The sequence below is a fragment of the Dipodomys merriami genome, unplaced genomic scaffold (genome assembly GCF_024711535.1).
Source record: "Dipodomys merriami isolate MVZ:Mamm:240054 unplaced genomic scaffold, mDipMer1.0.p SCAF_10, whole genome shotgun sequence".
Taxonomy (NCBI): domain Eukaryota; kingdom Metazoa; phylum Chordata; class Mammalia; order Rodentia; family Heteromyidae; genus Dipodomys; species Dipodomys merriami.
Genome location: NW_027202271.1, coordinates 6,673,215 through 6,695,956, shown reverse-complemented (window position 1 = coordinate 6,695,956; position 22,742 = coordinate 6,673,215). Strand labels below are relative to the sequence as shown.

The window sequence follows — 22,742 nt, the reverse complement described above, 5'->3', positions numbered from 1 at the left end:
GGAAAGTTGGACATTTTCAAAACCAAGACGTCTGGAATTCAATGTCAGTAAGACAAGCATCCTCCTCCCCCCCTCTTTTTGTGATATTTACCTATTGTGCTTCTGGTTTCTTGGTTTACTGATGCTCCAGGGGTTGCTCCTGAAAAGTGGAATGTAGAAAAACTTTGAGGTGGAGAGATGGGTGCAACTGGGACAACTATTGCATATTGCGATCACTTCTCTGCTCAAGGAAGAAAGGCACTTCATTGAGAAGTATTAGAAGAACAAGAAATTTCTGTGTGCATGTTTGCCTTCTGTTTACGTGAAGTAATATTCCCTGAGCCCGTCTTTCCTCCAATGGATACTGGAGGAAATGGGGATTGGAGAAAGGAGACGCCAATTTTCCTTTCTCGCATTTGCAGAGATCAACATGTGAGGTTGAGCCATTTCTGGAAAGATTTTTAAAAAATGTATGCCTAAATGGACTCAAAATCAATGACTAAAGAAAATAATGTTGATCTTAGATAAGAGTTCCTAAGAACCCCACCATGAAACCGTCCTACTGAGAATCAATGTGTAATTGTAATTTATCATTACCCAAAAGTCATTCAGTCTGTCTGTCTCTTTCTCTTCCAAGTTCTCACCTGTTTCCTTTCTTGCTACAGTTGTTCTGGTGCTTGTGGAAGTTGTGGCTTCTGAAATGGAGAGAGGAGGAGCAGGAGAAGATTAAGGATAAGGACATAGAAGGAACAATTAAATATGATGTATTTACATGAGGAGAACAATGTGAAAGTCATCTTTAGGATCTTATAATCCTGAATGGGTACTCTCTTCTCAGCCTACCTGTGCTGGAAATTCCAGGGGCAGCAGTTGTACTTTTGGCCATACCAGTGGTGCCTAAAATAAGAAGGCCATGGAATCAACATAAAATGGAACCACATAAAATGAGTCACCCCATTGATAAGTTCAATGAATGTCACCTGGGCCACATTATTCAGCTTTTGTGCCTTGGGCAGCTCAGGGAGATGCCATTTTCATGGACCACTTCAGCTACATGGTGGAGTTTTCTTTTTGAGCACATCATTTTATTAGTCTTTCTGCTCTTATTTTTCCCATGTTTTAAATATCTAGCTCATTCAATAGCGTTTGTTGAATCCTGTTTTATAACTAGGGAGGGATCAGTGAACAAAATAAATGAACTTTTTGTTGTTGTTATTGGTCGTGAGGCTTGAACTCTGGGTCTGGGCACTGTCCCTCAGCAATTCAGCTCAAGGCTAGCGCTCTACCACTTGAGCCACACCGCCACTTCCAGTTTTCTGGTGGTTTATTGGAGATCAGAGTCTCATGGAATTTCCTGCCCAGGCTGGCTTTGAACCTCAATCCCCAGATTTCAGCCTCCTGATAGCTAGAATTACAGGCATGAGCCATCAACACCTGGCCTCAATGAACATTTTTTTCTCCAGAAGCCTAGTAGGCTTGCTTAGCAAATAGAATATAAACTCCCCCAATGGAAAAGAAAATAAAATTTCAATTCCAGTGACTTATTTGTCTGAGGCCCCAGTGGGGGCATTCCTGATGACGAAAAGTAGAAAAACCATGGGAGCTGGCTTTGAATTTCAATCCATCATTGAGGGTCCAACTATTGAGTAAGTCTAATATGATAGCTTACAACAAAAAGTCAATAGGAGTCAAAATTTTTCTGACTTTATTCTAGCCATCTTTATACCTGAGAGGAAACCATGGGAGCCAGTGTTGTTTCCTGCTGACACTGTAGTAATAGCTAAGAGGTTAATGGTGCAGGGAATTCCTATTCTCATACTGCTCACAAGAAATCTATACCACAAAGCCAGGATTCAGAAGAGAAAATCATCTTAGGGTTGAGTGTCAGCAGCTTGATTGTTGTGTGTTAGAGGATGGATCATTTGTTCTTCCTAGAGGTAAACTGGAGGTTGTCTTCTGTGGTAGTCCTAACAGCTGGGGCCTCTAGTTTCCCCTGATTTCCTCACAGTAGCTCTGCTGCTTTCTAAGCAAACTTTAGCCTTATGAACAGGAAACTTGGAAAGTGAAAATGAATAACTATGAGGACCTCAGAGGATTCACTTACCTGTAATGGAGATTCCAGGTGTAGACGTGATTCTGGAGATGCCCCTGCTGGTACCTTCAATCACAAGGAGGAAGGATTGATATGTCATCTGTCAATGTCATTTGTCAATCTATTTTTCCTCATTGAAAATCATAGGAGACCTCTCCTAGGGTTCTGCATGTGATTTTTCTGAAAGTACTTTATCTTCCAAAGGGGAACAAAAATTAAAAGGCCAAACTCCCACCATAGACCACCTGGCTCTTAATTTTTGTAAGTATCAGAGAGAGGATTGTAATTTTTCATTCTTATCCCTGTGACTACCAGAGACATGGCTCCCTGGTGCAGTGGTCTCAGTTCCTAAAGAAAAACCAAGAACATTCTTTTGTATATCACTGTAAGGATTTGGGTAAAATAGAGGTATTTAGACAAAGGTTTTGATTGGCAGAAATTAACCTAAATTCATTTTAACTGATCCACATTGCCGGAAGAGTCACTGGCTCCCCTGCTCCCTCTTTTTCTTTCTTTCTTTTTAACCTGTTATAGCTACTGCTTCAGTAATTGCAGAGATCGCTGTAGTGTCTGAAATAGGGAGGAAAGTAAAAAGAGAAGGCAAAACTTGAAATGATCTGAGAAGAGGAAAGAAGGATCACTGAGGGAATCTGATGATTGCAAATCCTTTTCCCTAGAACTAGTCCTTCCCAATTTGGTGTTTTACTAGAGCTAGAGCTTGTACTGGCAACAGTTGTAGAGAGAGACATTTTAGCACTGCCTATGTAGGGAAAGGTGACAAAGGTGACACCTTTGTATCCTGTAGGAAAAAGTAGCCAACGACATGCTGATCTGTGACTTCCAAGACGCTAATGACACTTCCTGTGTAGTCAATGTACTTCCTGTTCCTGTAACGGACAGACATCTTCCCTGTTGCCCATATGCTTTTGCAAGACTAAGGGCAATGTGTCCAACTAACATGCATGCAATGATTATTTTAAAGCAGTTTGTAGACTCTGTGTAGAGAGATGCCAGCTCATCTGTCCACCTTTGAAGGTCATGTCAGAACATTTCCTGTGTTTACCTGTCTGGTTTTCTGATGCACCAGTGGTGGCTTCTAATGAAAAGAAAGTGTGAAATAAAAAGTATCTGTTGAATTTTATTTTATTCTCATGGTTTCTATGCTGAATTGAGTTTAGCAATGCTATCCAGAAAAAAAAAAAGGAGTTTTCAAAGAGGAAACTGTTTCAGAGCCTGTACTGTTGCCATTAATCTCTCCAGAGACTTTGATTCCTGATGTCCCTAGGACATGAAGGCCTTGGGAACTTGAGGCCCAAGTGGTTTCAAATTCTAAAGCAAGCCCTGGTTCCTCTGAAATAATATGACCTCAAACGCAAATTCAAAACCTTTAAGGGGGAGGCAGGGGGTTAATCTATAATGTAAAATTTTTTTCCAATCTGAAGTTTTCCAATATAAAATTTATTTTTCTTTAAAGACAGTTTTCTCTAACAACTCTATCCATCTAACATGAATCATGCCACTACCAAAGTCATCAGAAATATATTCCCAAGCACAGTGGTGATCTCTGAGGAAAGGGAAAAGAACCAAAGTGAACTGTATGTTCAAGAAGGGGGAGGGGCAAAGGTGAAGCCACTGTACAGCAGGCACAATATCACATTTCTTGTCAGCTCAAAATTGTATATCCATATTTTTTTAACAGATTTATTTTGTCAGGATGGTCTTACAACTGAGGTCCTCACACGTGATGGGCAAGAACTACCAGCCCTTTTTCATACTATTTTTTTTCTTTGATAAGGTCTTGCTTTCCACCCTCCCCCTCCCCCAACGCACCCAGGGCCATACTGGGCCTACAATCCACCTACCTGTGTCCTCTACTGTAGCTGGGATTTAAGGTCTGAAATACTACTCTTGGCTTATTATTGAAATAGGATGTTGGTAACAATGTGCCCTCGCTTGTGCAATTATTCCCTGATGTCTACCTTCCAAGTGGTTGTGATTAGAGGTCAATGGCACCAGGCTCCATATGTCATATGTCTCATAAGTAGACCTTAGGCAGTCTGTGTTTGGAATGAGATAGTAAAAGTTCGCAATAAGAAAGCATATAGCCAAATGCTGGTTGCTCATGACTGTAACACTTGCTACATAGGAGGCTGAGATCCAAGGGTCATGGCTCATAGCCAATCCCAGGCAGGACAGTCCATGAGACTCTGGCCTCCAATTAACTACAAAAAAAGCTAAAAGTGGAGCTGTGGATTAAGTGGTAGAGCATTAGCTTTGAGCACCAAAGCTCAGAGACAGCACCTACCCTGAGTTCAAGCCCTATGACTGGCACACACATATACAACTAGCATATGGTATATACTTATAAATGAAAGAGATACTGATTATTAATATCTGTATGTGTTGTTGCTTTAAATGGCAGAATTTGCCATTATCTATCAAACAGGAATTGGAAGCTAGAGAAAGAGAAGGATCAATATGTAAAATTTTCACCCATAATAAAAAGAAAATTACTTCAGATAGGATTAAGGAATTCTGGTTTACAATGTACCCAACAAGGTCTATCAGTGCTTTCAAGAGCTAAGAGTTAATGTATTTCTATTGAATTTTTTTAAAAAGAGCAACTGGATCAATAGCACAATGATATTCTTTTAGGTATCAGTGAGAAAATGAAAGACATTTCTCTTCCTGAAAACTAAAAGGTAGCCTGTGACTTAGTTCCATCATGAAATTTTCTTGAAGCAGAATAAAGGAATAGTTTGAGTGCCTGAGTCTTAATAGATCAAATCCTGGGTTTCAGGTATTTCTGTTGAGAATGTGTTCTTCCCAGAGGACCAATAGGAGCTCTCATTGCACAGCTGTGTGTGTGGAGGTAGGAGGGGCTGCCAGTGTTTACCTGCAGGGCTTCCAGCTCCACTGGTCCCACTGACTCCAGAGGAAGTTGTGGCTGCTGAGAGGGGAGAGATCACAGAAAATGAATCACAGAGCTCAGAGCCCACTGTGGTGAGTCTGCTTGGAAGCAGCACAAGGGAAGTGCACTGCAGGATGGGCTCAGCACAGTGTGTGGCCAGCTGTGAACTCACCTGTGCTCACACCTGCAGGGCCAACTGTTGTGCCAGTGCTGACCTCAGTGGGACCTGCAGCACAAAGAAGCTAGGCTGTCATAGCAACTCAGGAAGCCAGAGGAGGACCTGAATCTAAAATGCAGACTTGCATTCCTACATTTGTTTATTCACAGTAACTAAAATCTCATGGCCAGACCATGTGGTGAATTAGATGCACGCTTCCTGCTTTCAACATCTCATAACCAACGTAAAATAACTATTCACAAGTTGAGATACTTCTACTAGGATCTGATGAGAGCTTTTCCCCAATGCTCACCTACCAGGTTTCCTGTTCCACTAGCTCTGCTTAGAGATAGCAGGTGTAGGAAATGGATACAATGCTAGAACCTTGTAGACTCTACTCCTAAGTTACTTGAGCTGATCCAAAACTTTGGCAAAGTAGCAGGGCATAAAATCAATCCACAAAAATCAGTAGCGTTCCTCTACTCCAACAATGAGAGGAGAGAGGCTGAAATTAGGAAAACAACTCCATTTGCAATATCCTAAAAAAATTAAAATACCTAAGAGTCAACTTAACCAAAGAAGTAAAAGACCTTTACAATGAAACCCTCAAAAATCTGATAAAGGAAATTAAAGCAGACCTCAGGAAATGGAATAACCTTCCACGTTCCTGGGTTGGGAGGATTAACATTGTGAAAATGGCAATATTGCCAAAGGCTATATACAAATTCAATGCAATACCCATCAATATCCCAACTTCTTTCCTCAATGAAATAGAAGAAGCAATCCAAAAATTCATACGGAACAACAAAAGACCCATAATAGCAAAAACAATGATTAGCAGAAAGAACAATACTGGAGGAATTTCAATACCGAACCTCAAACTCTATTACAAAGCCATAGTACTCAAAACAGCTTGATACTGGCACAAGAACAGGCCTGAGGACCAATGGAATAGAGTTGAAGACTCAGAAATGAACCCTCAGTCCTATGGCCACCTAATCTTTGAAAAGGGAGCCAAAAAATAGGATGGAAGAAAGACAGCCTCTTCAATAAGTGGTGCTGGCAGAATTAGCTATACACATGTAGAAAACTAAAGTTAGATCCCTATATATCACCCTGCACTAGAATGAACTCTAAATGGGTCAATGACTTTGAGGTAAAAGCAGATACCTTGAAAATATTACAAGAAGAAATAGGTGAAACACTGGGGCTCCTTGGCATAGGCCGAAACTTTCTTAATAAAGATCCAGAAACACAACAAATCAAAGAAAGACTGGACAAATGGGACTGCATTAAATTGCAGAGCTTCTGCATGGCAAAGGACATAGCTAGCAAGACAGATTGTGAGATCTTCACTAGCCATACAACAGACAAGGGTCTCATATCTACAGTATACCAACAGCTCAAGAAATTAAACTACCTCAAAACAAACCCCTAAAGAAACAACCACTCCATTAAAAAGTGGGCTAAAAACCTTAAGAGAGACCTCTCTGAAGACAAAATACAAATGGCCAAGAGACACATGAAGAATTGCTCAACATCTCTGGCTATAAAAGAAATGCAAACCAAAATAACATTGAGATTCCACATCACCCCAGTTAGAATGGCTATAATCAAGAAATCTAACAACAGATGCTGGTGGGGATGAGACCAAAGGGGAATGCTACTACATTGTCGGTGGGAGAGTAAACTTGTTCAACCACTCTGGAAAGTAGTTTGGAGGTTCCTCAAAAAACTACACATAGAGCTCCCCTATGACCCAGCAATCCCATTTCTGGGAATCTACCCAAATGTCCACAAACAAGGCCACACTAAACCCACCAATACGACGATGTTCATCGCAGCATTATTTACCATAGCCAAGGCATGGAACCAACCCAAATGCCTCTGTAGGTAAATGGATCAAGAAAATGTGGTACATATACACAATGGAATTCTATGTTTCCATCAGAAAGAATGACATTGTTCAATTCAGAAGGAAATGGAAGACTTGGAAAAATGATATTAAGTGAAGTAAGCCAGACCCAAAGAAAAGCAGGTCACATGATCTCCCTCATCTGTAAGAACTAGAAATGCTTAGTGCAAAGGACTATAGATAATGAAGCATATTAACATGAACTCCAGCTTTCAGAAAAAAGAGGCTTTCATTAGATCCTTTATACAGCTCATTCTTTTCCTCTCTTGTTTTCCCTCATGGTTTCCCTCATTTGCAATAATTAGTATATGTCTAAGATAATTTTATCAGATGAGCAGAAAAACTCAAAAACTATGTACATATGACCATATAAGATGATGCTAAGTGAAACAAACCCCAAGATATGGACACAAGCGTTTCTTCTTCATTGTTGTTGTTTTTAATGTATTATGGGATTATTTTGTTTCCTTTGTATGTTCTTCCCCCTATGTTGCCACTATACTTGATATTGGTGTCCTGCATCTTTTTTTTTTAATTGTATTTTATTTTATTTGAGAACATACTGTACAGAGGGGCTACAATTACATGGGCAGGATAATGCATACATTTCTTACCAAGCATTGGTGTCCTGCATCTTGTATATGTATTTGTCCAATTTGGGGAGGGAAGGGGAATAACAAAATGCTGAAAGAAGGACACAGGATGACCCATTGCAACAATGACATCCACAAGATGGTATATTTGGAAATGAACTTTACAATTTCAGGAGATGGGGGAGGAGTGGGAAAGGAGTGGGAGGGAAGGGATAGTGGAGAACAACAAAGGAGGGAGTAACAATTCTTGACAAGAAATGTACTCATTACCTTACTCATGTAACTGTAACCCCTCTGTACAGCATCTTTACAATAAAATAAAATTTAAAAATAATGTGCTCAAAAATTAAACGGATGAAACACATGTATATGTATTACCTACATATGTATATATATATGTATATGTATATCTGTAAACATAGATATACTTGAATAAGATATGGTGCAATGAGGTGCTTCTTTCTCTTTCTCTTTCTTTCTCACTCAGACACACAAATTCTCACCTGCCTCCCTTGTTGCTGCAGTGGTACTACTGACTCTTGTAAAAGCCATGGTTTCTGGAAGGGAGAGAGACAGAGAAGAAGAAGAAGGTGATTGAGGGTAAGATCTTAGGAACAATGGAAAATATTCTGTGTCACTGTTCTATGAGAAGAACAGCATGAGAGTCATCTCTAGCACCTTATTTCCAGAATGGGTATTTTCTTCCAAGCTTGTAGCTCACCTGTGCTAGAACTTCCAGGGGCAACAGTTGTGCTTCTGACCACACCTGTAGTGCCTGAAACAAGAAAAATCACCAGCAATTGAAGCATTCCGTGTATAAATCCAATGAATGTCACCTGGGCCACATCATTCAGCGAGTATACCTGGGCAGCTTGTAGAGATACTGTTTACATAGAATTTGTCGTATATGTGGTTGGTGTCTGAACATGTTTTTAATTGGTCTTTGCTCCTAGACTGAGTCAATTATTTTTCCTATTTACCAACTATCTATCTCATCCAATAAATATTTATTTAACTCTGTTCAACATTAGAAATCAGTGAAAATAATGAAAGATTACCTCCCATAGGAAGCCTGTGTTACAGACACTAGGCATGCTTAGAAAATAGAATACAAAAAGGTCACAAAGGAAGCAAGTATAATTTTTTTAAGATACAGTGACCTATTTATCCAAAGGCTCAGAGGTGGTTCTCCACCAGTGTAAGTAGGAAAACTACTCATTTGATCTTTAAGCCATCACTGAGGCTAACACTGGGTGACATCATAATATTTGTAGCCAAGACATGGAGTCAAGGAGGTTAATAAATTTCTGACTTCATTCTAGTCCTATTTTACCTGACACTAAATTTTCTTAGCCAGTGTTGACTCCCAATATCCATTGACACCAATATCCATTGCGTTAAAAATCTAGGGAATTCCTGTTCCTATATGCCCCAAACCAGAAACCTCTACCACAAAGGCCAGGATTCAGAAGAGATACCATCCAAGAGTAAGTGTCAGCAGCCTGGCTGTTCTGGTTTGTAGACAGCACCAAAGGCATTTCTTTTATTACAATCTTTCAGGCATAGAGTTTGGTGAACTGGTCCTCAGCAGCAATGCTAAGAACTGCAACCTGTCATTTTCACTGATTTCTTCTTTAGTGGTTCTGTTGGTTTCTAAGCAAGTACTGGGAAGATTGGGGAAGTGGAGGGCTGGTTGGGAAAGCATCTTTTGCTTACAATTGAACCAGGACAAGTACCCGTGAGAGAATTCACTTACTTGGACTGGAGATTCCAGATGCAGAAGTGATGCTTGAGATGCTTCCGCTGGTACCTGCAATCACAGGGAATAGAGATCTATAAGTCATCACATTAAATGAAGGAAAACACTGAACATAAGTCATGGGAGGGCTATTGTAGGGCTCATTTGCATGTTTTTTTGAGGTTCTTTCTTGTCCTCAATCGAGGAATAAACAGAAAAACTGAACTCTTAGACATCTCCTTCTTCTGAATTATGGAAATTATCAGGTATAAGTTCATGCTCTCTCATTATTACCTGTATGGCTGCCAGAGACTGGGCTTCCCGGGGCTGTAGTCTTGGCCTCTAAAGATAACAGAGAACATACTTTTGTGCAGCAGTGTAAGTATTTGGATTAAAGTATAGGCATCCTAAAACTTGGTAACTCAGACAAAGTGTTATTGGTAAAATTCATTGTGGATTTATTTCAACTGATTAAAAGTGCTGGAAGTCACTCACTACCCCTATTTATTTATTTGTTTATTTATTTATTACCTGTTATTGTTACTGCTTCAGTGACTGCAGAGAAAGTTCTGGCCTCTGAAAGGGGGAGAATGAAAAGAGAAGGCAAAATATGAATGCTCTGAGGTGGGGGGATCACTAGGGGAACTGATTATTGCAGATCTTTTCTGAGAAGTAGTTCTTCCCCAGTTTTGGTGTTTTACCAGAGCTGGAGCTCCCATGTGCAGCTGTTGGAGTCTTGTATGCTCTAGCAGTGCCTGTGTAGGAAAAAGAAAGAGAAGAGCAAGGTGACATTTTTGCAACCTGGAAGAGAAAGTAGCAAACAGCATCCTTATCAGGGACTTCCGGGGAGCCAAGGACACTTCCTGTCTAGTGACTGTGTATTTCCTGTTGCTATAGTTCACAGGGGAGACATCTTCCATGTCTACCATGTGCTTAGCACAAAGTAGGAACAAACTTTCCTGTTTGGATAATTTCTTTATTCAAAGATTGTAGGTCATCTCAAACCCATTTCCCCTGTTTACCTGTTGGTGTCTCTGCTGCTTTGGTGGTGGTTCCTAAGGAAAAAAAATGAGAAGTGAAAATTTTGTGTGGATGATTCATGTGAAAAATAGGATATTTTGTGCCTGGCACCTGTGGCTCAAATGTGTACTCTTCTTAGCTATTCAGGAGCCCAAGATCTGAGGAGTGAGGTTCAAAGCCAGGCTTGGCAGGAAAGTCTATGAGGCTTTATTCCATACAACTCATATGCTTGTCAGGTGGGCATTAGGGAATCCTTGCTAGGAATAAGATTGGTAAGCATCTCAATAAAAGAGCATATGGAATAGGCTGCTGGTGGCTTATGCATGCAATCTTGACTACTGAGGAGGCTGACTTCTGGTGATATCTGTTTGAAGCCAGCCCAGACAGAAAAAGACAGTGAGATTCTTATCTCCAGTTAACTATACACAAAAAGCTAGAACTAGAACTATGGGTCAAGGGGTAGATCACAACCTTTGAATGAAAAAGCTTTGAGACAGCTCCCAAGTGCTGAGTTCAAGAACCAGGACTGGTAAATTCCCCCCTCCAAACACACACAAAGGCATATGGTAAGGAACTCAAAGTAATAGAGAGATGGATTATTAGCATCCTTATTTGTTGATTTAAATGTTAGACATTTGCACTCCCTATGATAGGTGAACTTGAACTTAGAGACGAAAATGGGCCAATATTTCACATAATATAATGCAAATGCCTTTTGATACAGTTTTATCCAATGTCCCAACAAGCTCATTTAGTGCTCTATTGAACTCAGATTTAGTTCACCATTTCTATTCTGCCAATTATCTAAAAAGCTGATGGTTTCAAAAGCACAATGAATGACTGCCTTTAGTTAGAGTAAAAAAAATTAAAAAGTTTCCCTTCCAATAACATAACACATGCTCAGTTCTTGTTCCAAGGTGAAGTCTTCTTGAAGCAGAAGAAAGGGAAAGAAGAAGGTTTCAGTGCCTGACCCTCAGGCCATAGATCAAATCCTGGATATCAGGTATTTCTGTTGAGAATGTGTTCTTCCCAGAGGACCAATAGGAGCTCTCATTGCACAGCTGTGTGTGTGGAGGTAGGAGGGGCTGCCAGTGTTTACCTGCAGGGCTTCCAGCTCCACTGGTCCCACTGACTCCAGAGGAAGTTGTGGCTGCTGAGAGGGGAGAGATCACAGAAAATGAATCACAGAGCTCAGAGCCCAACTGTGGTGAGTCTGCTTAGAGGCAGCACAAGGGAAGTGCACTGCAGGATGGGCTCAGCACAGTGTGTGGCCAGCTGTGAACTCACCTGTGCTCACACCTGCAGGGCCAACTGTTGTGCCAGTGCTGACCTCAGTGGGACCTGCAGCACAAAGAAGCTAGGCTGTCATAGCAACCAGGAAGCCAGAGGAGGACCCGAATCTAACAGGAAGAGTACCTACACTTGTAGCTTGCCTTCATTTGTACATTATTTGTACATTTGTTTACTTGCAGTAACAAAAGTATCATGGCCACGGCACATGATAAATTATAGACATTCTCCTACTTTCCAGATATTATAACCAAAGTACAATGACAGTGTTCACTAGTTAGATACTTCTGCTGTGATCTGATGAGTGCTTTTCCTAGTGCAAAACTGCTTGTTTCCTGTTGTTCCAGTATCTCTGCTGAGAAATAGCCTGGGGGCAGGAAGTGGATCATAGGCTTAAAAGTGCTCAAAATGGAAATTTTGGAGGAAAAGAGATATATATGTATATTTATATGTATATATATGTATATATGTAACACTACATATACCTGAATATTTTATAGTCCCATGAAGTGCTTGTTTCTGTCTCTGTCTCTCTATCTTTTCATCTGTCAGTATCTGTCTCTGTCTCTGTCCCTATGTGTCTGTCTGTCTGCCTATCTCTGTCTCTGTCTGTCTCTGTCTGTCTGTCTGTCTGTCTGTCTGTCTGTCTGTCTCTCTCTCTGTCTCTGTCTCTCTCTCTCTCTCTCACACACACACAAATTCTCACCTGTATCCCTTCTTCCAGGAGTGGTACTGACTGTTGTAAAAGCTATGGTTTCTGAAAGGGACAAAGAGAAGAGAAAGAAGTGGTTGAAGGTGAGTTCTTAGGTAAAAGGGAAAACACTCTGTGCTATTCTTCCATGAAAACAACATGAGGGTCATCTCTAGGACCTTATTTCCAGAATTGGCATTTTCTTCCAAGCCTGTAGCTCACCTGAGCTGGAACTTCCAGGGGCAATGGTTGTGCTTCTGGCCACACCAGTGGTGCCTGAAACAAGGAAAGTCATCAGCAATTGAAGCATTCTATGTATAAAACAAAGAATGTCACCTGGGCTACATCTCTCAGAGAGTGTGCCCAGGGCAGCTCAGGAAGATAATTCATCATGTATGTGGTTGGTGTTTGAATTGTTTTTATTGGTCTTTCTCTTCCTAATTTGAGTCAATTATTTTTTTCTATATATCAACTATCTAAATCATACAACAAATATTTAATCTTATTCACCACTAGTGATCAGTGAATATAATAAAAGAATACTATTCACAGGACACCTGTGTTATATACAATAGGCATAATTAGCAAATAGAATACAAAAGTTCCCAATGTAAGCGAGCACAAGTTTTTTTTTAATATCCAGTGACTTATTTATCCAACACTCCAGAGGTAGTTCTTGACTATTGCAAGTAGGAAAATTATTCAAGTCTGCTTTGATCTTTAAGCCATCTCTGAGGCAACCCCTGGGTAACTTAATATTTTCAGCCAAGACAAAAAGTCAATGAGAGTTTAAAAGATTCTGAGTTCATTCTAGCACTGTTTTTACCTGAGACCAAACCTCCTTGGTCAGTGTTGACACTAGCTTATAATGGCAACAATCTCCCATGGGTTAACTGTCTGGGAAATTCCAATTTGTATCTGGTTCACCAGAAATCCACACCAAAAGGCCAGTATTCAAAAGAGAAACCATTCAAGAGTAAGAGACAGCAGCCTTGCTGTTCTGGTGTGTAGACGGGACCAAAGGCCATTCTTAAACTACACTTTTGCAGACATAGAGTTTGGCTTGAGTTGGTCCTCGGTGACAGTCCTAACAGCTGCAAACTCTCATTTCCACCGATTTCCTCCGCGTGATTTTGATGGTTTCTAAGCAAGTATTGGGAATTTTGGAAAAGTGGAGGGCGAGTTTGGGAAAGCATCTTCCCCTGTGAAACTGAACAAGGAGAGAATACACTTACTTGGACTGGAGCTTCTAGTAATGCTGGAAGTGTATCCACTGGTACCTGCAATCACAGGGAGGAGAGATCTATCATATGCCATCATTTTAAAGGAAGGAAAACATAGAACACAAGTCATGGGAGGGCTATTGTAGGGCTCATTTGCATGCTCTTTTTTTTGAGATTCTTTCTTTTCCCCAATGGCAGAATAAAACAGAAATATAGAACTCTCCAACATCACCTTCTTCTGAATTACCTGTTGGTCTCTCTGCTGCTTTGATGGTAGTTCCTAAGGGAAAAAGAAAGAGAAATGAAAATTATGTGTGCATGATCTGTGTGAAAAATAGGACATTTATGCCTGGTACCTGGGGTGTAAGTGTGTAATCTTAACTGAGGAGTGAAGTTCAAAGGCACCCTTGGCAGCAAAGTCTATCAGATTTTATTCTATTCCATACAACTCAGGTGTTTCTCAGGTGGGCCTTATGGAATTCTTGCTTGGAATAAGACTGATAAGCATCTCAATAAAAGAACATATGGAGTAGGCTGCTGGTGGCTCATGCTTGCAATCATAGCTTCTCAGAAAGTTCAGATCTGATGATCTCTGAAGACAGCCCAGGCAGGTAATGCCTGAGATTTTTTTTTAATTTAATTTTTATTTTATTTGTGAACATACTGTACAGAGGAGTTACAATTACGTGGGCAGGATAATGCGTACATTTCTTACTAAGCATTGCAGCCTCCTCCTTTGTTTACCCTTCACATCCCTTCCCAGCCTCCCCCCTCCCCCCAGTCCCAATCCTCCTTCCCCCCTCTTCCCCCCCCCCCCCCCCGCACCGACGTTGTAAAGCTAGTTTTGGACATGACAGCTTGTACTTCTCATTGTTGCAACAGGTCCACCTGTATCCTTAAACAACTGGTTTTTCCCCATCTCCTCCACAAGTTATACTGACAATGCCTGAGATTTTATCTCCAGTTAACTACACAAAAAAAGGTGGAACTAGAGCAATGGGTCAAGGGGTAGATCACAACCTTTGAACAAAAAACTCTTGAGACAGCTACCAGGCCCTGAACTCAAGCCCCAGGACTGGCATATATCCCCTCCACACACATACAAAGGCATACGAACTCAAAAATAATAGAGATATGGATTATTAGTATTCTCATGTGTTGATTTAAACTTTAGAGTTTTGCACTTCACATGGTAAGTGAACTTAACATTAGAGAACAAAGAGGTCCAAATATTTAACCATAGTTTAAAGCAAATGCTTTCTCATACATTGTTTTTCAGTAGCCTAACAGCACTTTCAGTGGTGTATAGCACTAGAATTCATATACCATTTCAACCCTGTAAAATGTCCAATGACCAATGGTTCAAGGGCACAATGACTTTGTTTCGTTAGAGGCAAAAACTTAAGTTTCTCTTCCAATAACATAACACATGCTCAGTTCTTGTTCCAAAGTGAAGTCTTCTTGAAGCAGAAGAAAGGGAAAGAAGAAGGTTTCAGTGCCTGACCCTCAGGCCATAGATCAAATCCTGGATATCAGGTATTTCTGTTGAGAATGTGTTCTTCCCAGAGGACCAATAGGAGCTCTCATTGCACAGCTGTGTGTGTGGAAGTAGGAGGGGCTGCCAGTGTTTACCTGCAGGGCTTCCAGCTCCACTGGTCCCACTGACTCCAGAGGAAGTTGTGGCTGCTGAGAGGGGAGAGATCAGAAAATGAATCACAGAGCTCAGAGCCCAACTGTGGTGAGTCTGCTTGGAAGCAGCACAAGGAAAGTGCACTGCAGGATGGGCTCAGCACAGTGTGTGGCCAGCTGTGAACTCACCTGTGCTCACACCTGCAGGGCCAACTGTTGTGCCAGTGCTGACCTCAGTGGGACCTGCAGCACAAAGAAGCTAGGCTGTCATAGCAACTCAGGAAGCCAGAGGAGGACCTGAATCTAAAATGCAGACTTGCATTCCTACATTTGTGTTTTCAAAGTAACAGAATTCTCATGGCCACAGCACAGGATGAGTTAGATGCATTTTCCTGCCTTTAACGTATCATAATCTAAGTAAAATGACAATGTCCAGAAGTAGAGACTTCTCCTGGAATTTGATGAGAATTTTCTCCCAATGCTCACCTCTCTTAAGTTTCCTGTTGTTCCAGTAATCTTTACTTAGAGATAGCAGGTGTAAGAAGTGGATACAATGCTTAAATGTGCTCAAAAATTAAATTCTGGAGCAAACACGTGTCTATACATGTATGTATATACGCATGTACATGCATATAAAGAAACATATATCTGAATATGCTATGGTCCAAGGAGGTGCTTCTTTCCCTCTCTGTGTCTGTCTGTCTTTGTCTGTGTGTCTCTGTCTCTCTTTCCCCCATCTACCACCCCCCCACACACAAATCTCACCTGCTTCCCTCCTTGCTGCAGTGGTACTATTGATTGGTGTAAAAGCTGTAGTTTCTGAAAGGGAGAAAGAGAGAGAGAGTTTGTAAGGGTGAGGTCTTAGGAAAAAAGGAAAATTCTCTGTGTTGTTATTCCATGACAAAAATAACATTCTTCCATGAGAAGAATAATCTCTAGCACCTTATTTCCAGAATGGGCAGTTTCTTCCAAGCTCGTAGCTCACCTGTGCTGGAACTTCCAGGGGCAACAGTTGTGCTTCTGGCCACACCAGTGGTGCCTGAAATGAGAAAAGTCATCAGCAATTGAAGCATTCCAGGTATAAACCAAAGAATGTCACCTGGGCTACATCATTCAGAGAGTGTGCCCTGGGAAGCTCAGTGAGATACTGTTTATTGTCTAGGTAAATAGTATGTGGGTGGTGTTTGTACATATTTTTATTAGACTTTGCTCCAAGATTGAGTCAATCATGTTTTCTATGTATCAACTATCTATTTCATCCAATAAATATTTAACCCTCTTGTACACTATGAATCAGTGAACATAATAAAAGTATACTTTCACAGGAAGCCTGTGCTATCTGTAGTAGGCATGCTTTGCAAACAGAATAAAAATTTCCCAATGGAGGTGAACATAATTTTTTTTAATATTCAGTGTCCTATCTATCCAAGGCCTCCGAGGTGGTTCTTCACTATTGCAAGCAAGAAAACCATTCAAGTCTACTTTGATCTTTAAGTCATTACTAGGCAACCCCTGGGTAGCTTAATATGTGCAGCCAAGTCACAAAAGTCAATGAGTTTAAAAAAATTCTGCCTTCATTCTATTCCTGTTTTCACCTGAGTTAAACCTTCTTGCTCAGTGTTGACTCCTGCTTTTACTGGGAACAATTTCCAATGGGCTTATAGTCTAGGGAATTCCTGTTCCTATCTACCAGAGACACCTACACCACAAGGCCAGGAAACCATCCTAGAGTAAGTGTCAGCAGCCTGGCTGTTCTGGTGTGCAGACAGAAACAAATGTCATTCTTTTTTCTTTCTTTTTCTTTTTTGTCGGTCGTGGGGCCTGAATTCTGGGCCTGGGTGCTGTGTCTCAGCTCTTCAGCTCAAGGCTAGTGCTCTACCACTTGAGCCACAGCGCCACTTCCAGCTTTTTCTGCTTATGTGGTGCTAAGGAATGGAACCCAGGGCCTCAGGCATGCAAGGCAAGCACTCTACCACTGAGCCACCTTCCCAGGCCCCGCCCCCCTCCCAATGTCATTCTTATACTACAGTCATTCAGGCCTAGAGTTTGGCTCCAGATGGTCCTCAGCGGCAGCCTCTCATTTTCAGATTTCCTCCACGTAGTTCTATTGGTTTCCAAGCAAGTATTGGAGAACTTTGGGAAAGTGAGGGCAGGTTTGTGAAAGCATTTTTCCTTGCAATTCAACAGGGGTGAGTGCCTCTAAGAGAATTCACTTACTTGGAATGGACCTTCCAGATTCAGAAGTGATGCTGGAGATGCTGCCACTGGTACCTGCAATTAGGGGCAGGAGAGATCTATAAGTCGTCACTTTAAATGAAGGAGAGCATCCAACACAAGTCAATCGAGGTCTATTCTAGGGCTCATTCGCATGGTTTTTTGAGGTTCTTTCTTTTCTCCAATGGGGGAAAACCAGAAAGACTGAACTCTCAGACATCTCCTTCCTCTGAATTATGGAACATATCAGGAATAGGTTGATGCTCTCTCATAATTACCTGTTTGCCTGTCAGAGACTTGGCTTCCTGGAGCAGTAGTCTTGGCCCCTAAAGATAATAGAGAACATTCTTTTGTATATCAATGGAAAAATTGCGGGGGGAAAGTAAAGGTATTCTAAAACTTGGTAACTTCGAAGTATTATTGATCAAATCCATTGTGAATTTATTTCAAGTGAATCAAAGTGCTGGAAGTCGCTCATTACCCCTACTATTTATTTATTACCTGTTACTGTTACTGCTTCCGTGATTGCAGAGAAAGTTCTGGCTTCTGAAAGGGGGGAAATGAAAAGAAAGGGCAAAATGTGAATGCTCTGAGAAGAGGGGATCTAATTATTCCAGAACCCTTCTGAGAAGTAGTTCTTCCCTAGTGTTAGTGTTTTACCAGAGCTGGAGCTCATATGTGCAGCTGTTGGAGTTGGGTATACTCTAGTCGTGCCCGGCAGGAAAGAAGAGAACAGTAAGCTGACAAAAATGCCATACTTTTACCACAATCTTTCAGGCACACAGGCAGACTAGAGAAGAAAGTAGCCAACAGCATCATTTTTGCAGACTAGAAGAGAAAGTAGCCAAGAGCATCCTTATCAGCAACTTCAAAGGAGCCAATGATACTTCTGGTTTGGTTACTGTGCATTTCCTGTTAGTATAAATGACACATGTGCTTTTGCAAGCACAATGTAGGAACAAACATTGCTGTCTGCATAATTTGTTTATTCAGTGTTTGAACCATCTCAAAGCATTTCCCACGTTTACCTGTTGGTCTCTCTGCCGCTTTAGTGGTGGTTCCTAATGAAAAATGAGAAGTGAAAATTATATGTGGATGATTTACGTGAAAAATAGGACATTTTATGCCTGGCACTTGTGGCTCAAGTGTGTAATCTTAAGCTACTCGGGATGTAAAGATCTGAGCATTGAGGTTCAAAGCCAGCCTTGGCAGCAAAGTCTGTGAGACTTTTCTTTACCATATTCCATACAACTCATATGTTTCTCAGCTGAGCCTTGGGAAATCTTTGCTTGGAATAAAAGTGGTAAGCACCTCAATAAAAAAGCATATAGAGCAGGCTACTGATGGTTCATGCCTATAATCCTAGCTACTCAGGAATCTGAGATCTGATGATCTCAGTTTGAAGCCAGCCTAAGCAGGAAAAAAAAAGTAAGATTCTTATCTCCAATTAACCAAAAAAGCTAGAAATAGAACTCAAATAGTGGAAAACTAGTTTGGAAGGAAAAAAGCTTAGGGACCCCTCCCAGGGCCTGTGTTCAATCTCCAGGACTCCTCCTCCTCCTCCTCCTCCTCCTCCTCCTCCTCCTCCTCCTCCTCCTCCTCCTCCTCTTCTTCCACACACATGTATGGTATGGAACTCATAAGTAATAGAGATATGGATTATTAGCATCCTTATTTCTTGATTTAAGTGTTAAAAGAGTTTTACAGTCCAGATGATACTGGAACTTGAAATTAGAGAGTAAAAAGAACAAATAGATCAACGTTTTCACCATAATGTACAGAAATTGTTTCTCATAGATGAGTTTTTTCAATTTACCAACAAGCTATTTCAGTGGTTTCTAGAACCAAGATTTAATACACCATTTCTACAGTGTAAAATATCCAAGACCCATGAGTTTAAGAGTATAATAACCTCCTTTATAGTGACAATATTCAAAAAATATTTCCAACAGTGTAACACATGCTCAGTTCTAGTTCCAAGGTGAAATCTTCTTAAAGCAAAAGACAGGAAAGGAAGGGGGTTTCAGTGCCTGACACTATGTTGATAGATCAAATCCTGGGTTTCAGGTATTTCTGTTGAGAATGTGTTCTTCCCAGAGGACCAATAGGAGCTCTCATTGCACAGCTGTGTGTGTGGAGGTAGGAGGGGCTGTCAGTGTTTACCTGCAGGGCTTCCAGCTCCACTGGTCCCACTGACTCCAGAGGAAGTTGTGGCTGCTGAGAGGGGAGACATCACAGAAAATGAATCACAGAGCTCAGAGCCCAACTGTGGTGAGTCTGCTTGGAAGCAGCACAAGGGAAGTGCAATGCAGGATGGGCTCAGCACAGTGTGTGGCCAGCTGTGAACTCACCTGTGCTCACACCTGCAGGGCCAACTGTTGTGCCAGTGCTGACCTCAGTGGGACCTGCAGCACAAAGAAGCTAGGCTGTCATAGCAACTCAGGAAGCCAGAGGAGGACCTGAATCTAAAATGCATCCATGCATTCCTACATTTGTATTTTCAAAGTAACAAAATTCTCATGGCCAGACCATGTGGTGAATTAGATGCATTCTCCTGCTTTCAGCATCGCATAACCAGCGTAAAATGACAATGTTCACAAGTTGAGATACTTCTGCTGGAATTTGTTGAGAGCTTTTTCCCAATGCTCAACTGTTAGCTTTCCTGTTGTTCCAGTATCTCTGCTGAGAGTTAGGCAGTGGAAGATCAGATAAAATGCTGAAATATGCTCAAAATTTAAATTTTGGAGGAAAGATATATGTATATATATATATATATATATATATATATATATAGAGAGAGAGAGAGAGAGAGAGAGAGAGAGAGAGATGTAAAGATACATACACCTGAATATGTTATGTTCACATGTGGTGCTCCTTTCTCTGTCTGTCTCTGTCTCTGTCTGTCTGCCTGCCTGCCTGTGTCTGTCTGTCTGTCTGTCTGTCTATCTGTGTCTCTCTGTCTGTCTGCCTGTCTCTCTCTTTCTCTCTCACACCCACACCCACACACCAATTCTCACCTGTCTCCTTTTGTGGAGCAGTGGAAATACTGACTGTTGTAAAAGCTGTAGTTTCTAAAAGGGAGAAAGAGAGAGGAGGGGTTTGTAAGGGTGAAGTCTGAGGAAAAAGGGAAAATAATCTTTGTTGCTCTTCCATGAGAAGAACAACATGAAAGTCATTTCTAGCACCTTATTTCCAGAATAGACATTTTGTTCCAAGCTTGTAGCTCACCTGTGCTGGAACTTCCAGGGGCAACGGTTGTGCTTCTGGCCACACCAGTGGTGCCTGAAATGAGAAAAGTCATCAGCACTTGAAGCATTCCATGTATAAACCAAAGAATGTCACCTGGGCTACATCATTCAGAGAGTGTGCCCTGAGAATCCTGTAGAGATACTGGCCATATAGGCTTCATCATGTATGTGGTTGGTGTTTAAACATGTATTCATGAGTCTCTGTTCTATCTACTATACATCTCATCCAACAATTATTTATTTAACCCTGTTCAACACTAGTGATCAGTGAACATAATAAAAGAATACCTTTCACAGGAAGCCTGTATTATGTACAATAGGAATGCAGAGCAAACTGAACACAAAAGATCTCAATGGATGTGAACATAATTTTTTTATATTCAGTGATCTATTTATCCAAGGCTTCAGAGATGATTCTTGACAACCGCAAGTAGGAAAACCAAGTCTGCTTTGATATTTAATCCAGCACTGAGTCAACTTAATGCTGAGTAACTATATTTGGAGCTAAAAGCTGGGAGTGGCTGGCTCATACCTGTAATCCTAGCTACTCAAGTGGATGAGATTTGAGGTTCATGGCTCAAAGCAATCCCATAATGAAAAGTTCCAGAGACCCTGAGCTCCAATTAACCACCAGAATGTGGAGCAGTAGCTCAAAGTGGCAGAGTGCTAACCTAGAGCAAAGAGATCAGGGCCAGGGGCTGGAAAGGTGGCTCAATGGTAGAATGCTTGCCTTGCATACATAGGCCCTGGGTTCGATTCCTCAGTACCACATAAGCAGAAAAAGCTGGAAGTGGTGCTGTGGCTCAAGTAGTAGAGTACTAACTAGCCTTGAGCCGAAGAGCTGAGGGACAGTGCCCAGGCCCAGAGTTCAGGCCCACGATTGGCAAAAAAAAAAAAAAAGAGATCAGGGCCAGAACTCCTGAGGTCAGGCCACAGGACCAACATAACTAAGTAAATAAATAAAATATAAAATGTTGCAGGAAGAAAAGAAGTTAATAAGAAGTAAAAAATTCCAAAATATAGTCCTCTTTGATCCAGAGAATAAACCTTCTGGGCCAGTGTTCACTCCTGCTGGTAATGACAATACTATCCAATGCATTAAATGTGCAGGGAATCCTATCCCACCCCTACCAGAAATCTGAGCCTTAAGGCCAGCAATTCAGAAAAGAAAACATCTTAGGGTGAGTGTCAGTAGTCTGTCTGTGGTTGTATGTAGGGAAGACCAAATAGTGTTCTTTCAGGCATAGTGTCCAGCTTGAGCTGGTCCTCAGAAGCAGTGCTCACAGCTGCAACCTCTCCTTTTCACTCATTTGCTCAAAGTTGGTTTCTAAGCACGTATTAGGAATATTGGGAACATGGGGTGGGGAAAGGTTTGGTTTCCCAGTGAAACTGAATAGGCTGAGAGCCTCTGAGGGAATTCACTTACTTGCGATGGAGATTCCAGATGCAGAAGTGGGGCTGGAGAGGCCTCCGCTGGTACCTGCAATCACAGGGAGGAGGATCTATAAGCCATCACTTTAAAGGAAGGAAAACATTGAACAGAAGTCATAGAAGGTCTGTCTATCCTGGGGCTCAATTGCATGTTCTTTTGGGGTTCTTTCTTTCCCCCAAAGAGGAATAAAACAGAAAGACTGAACTTTCAGGCATCTCTTTCTACTGAGTTATGGAAATTTCAGGGATTGGCTGATATTCTTCCATTATTACCTGTTTGTCTGCCAGAGACTTGGCTTCCTGGTGCAGTAGTCTTGGCTCCTAAAGAAAATAGGGAACAAACTTTTGTATAGCAATGTAAGTATTTTGGGTAAAGTATACATGTCTTAAAACTTGCTAACTCAGAAGAAAGTGTTATTAGTAAAAATCACTGAGAATTTATTTCAATGAATTCAATTGTTGGAAGTCATTAGCTATCCTTTTTCTTATTTTTTCTTTACCTGTTATTGTTACTGCTTCAGTGACTGCCGAGAAAGCTGTGGCCTCTGAAATGGGGAAAATGAAAAGAGAGGGCAAAGTTGAATGTTCTGAGGAAAGGATGGGGGATCACT

General features: G+C 41.2%; 1 protein-coding gene across 34 annotated transcripts in view; it reads right to left on the bottom strand.

The window, feature by feature from the left end:
• LOC138839325 (mucin-19) overlaps positions 1–22,742 on the bottom strand; it is a 223,836-nt gene that overhangs the window by 23,442 nt on the left and 177,652 nt on the right. For 30 of the 34 annotated variants that reach the window (XM_070038897.1, XM_070038982.1, XM_070038971.1 and 27 more), the window contains 34 exons: positions 22,632–22,676; positions 22,405–22,452; positions 22,127–22,180; positions 20,681–20,734; positions 20,470–20,523; positions 19,804–19,857; positions 19,616–19,669; positions 18,481–18,513; positions 17,954–17,998; positions 17,731–17,778; positions 17,456–17,509; positions 16,224–16,277; positions 16,004–16,057; positions 15,428–15,481; positions 15,242–15,295; positions 13,857–13,889; positions 13,622–13,666; positions 12,609–12,662; positions 12,402–12,452; positions 11,693–11,746; positions 11,505–11,558; positions 10,408–10,440; positions 10,087–10,140; positions 9,917–9,961; positions 9,680–9,727; positions 9,404–9,457; positions 8,369–8,422; positions 8,151–8,204; positions 5,155–5,208; positions 4,968–5,021; positions 2,084–2,137; positions 823–876; positions 624–674; positions 92–139 (listed from right to left, as the gene is read on the bottom strand). In XM_070038897.1, coding sequence (XP_069894998.1) covers positions 92–139; positions 624–674; positions 823–876; positions 2,084–2,137; positions 4,968–5,021; positions 5,155–5,208; positions 8,151–8,204; positions 8,369–8,422; positions 9,404–9,457; positions 9,680–9,727; positions 9,917–9,961; positions 10,087–10,140; positions 10,408–10,440; positions 11,505–11,558; positions 11,693–11,746; positions 12,402–12,452; positions 12,609–12,662; positions 13,622–13,666; positions 13,857–13,889; positions 15,242–15,295; positions 15,428–15,481; positions 16,004–16,057; positions 16,224–16,277; positions 17,456–17,509; positions 17,731–17,778; positions 17,954–17,998; positions 18,481–18,513; positions 19,616–19,669; positions 19,804–19,857; positions 20,470–20,523; positions 20,681–20,734; positions 22,127–22,180; positions 22,405–22,452; positions 22,632–22,676 — 1,707 coding nt within the window. The remainder of the gene's footprint in view (positions 1–91; positions 140–623; positions 675–822; positions 877–2,083; positions 2,138–4,967; positions 5,022–5,154; positions 5,209–8,150; positions 8,205–8,368; positions 8,423–9,403; positions 9,458–9,679; positions 9,728–9,916; positions 9,962–10,086; positions 10,141–10,407; positions 10,441–11,504; positions 11,559–11,692; positions 11,747–12,401; positions 12,453–12,608; positions 12,663–13,621; positions 13,667–13,856; positions 13,890–15,241; positions 15,296–15,427; positions 15,482–16,003; positions 16,058–16,223; positions 16,278–17,455; positions 17,510–17,730; positions 17,779–17,953; positions 17,999–18,480; positions 18,514–19,615; positions 19,670–19,803; positions 19,858–20,469; positions 20,524–20,680; positions 20,735–22,126; positions 22,181–22,404; positions 22,453–22,631; positions 22,677–22,742) is intronic. The other 4 variants (XM_070038948.1, XM_070038939.1, XM_070038943.1 and 1 more) reach the window with 4 other exon arrangements.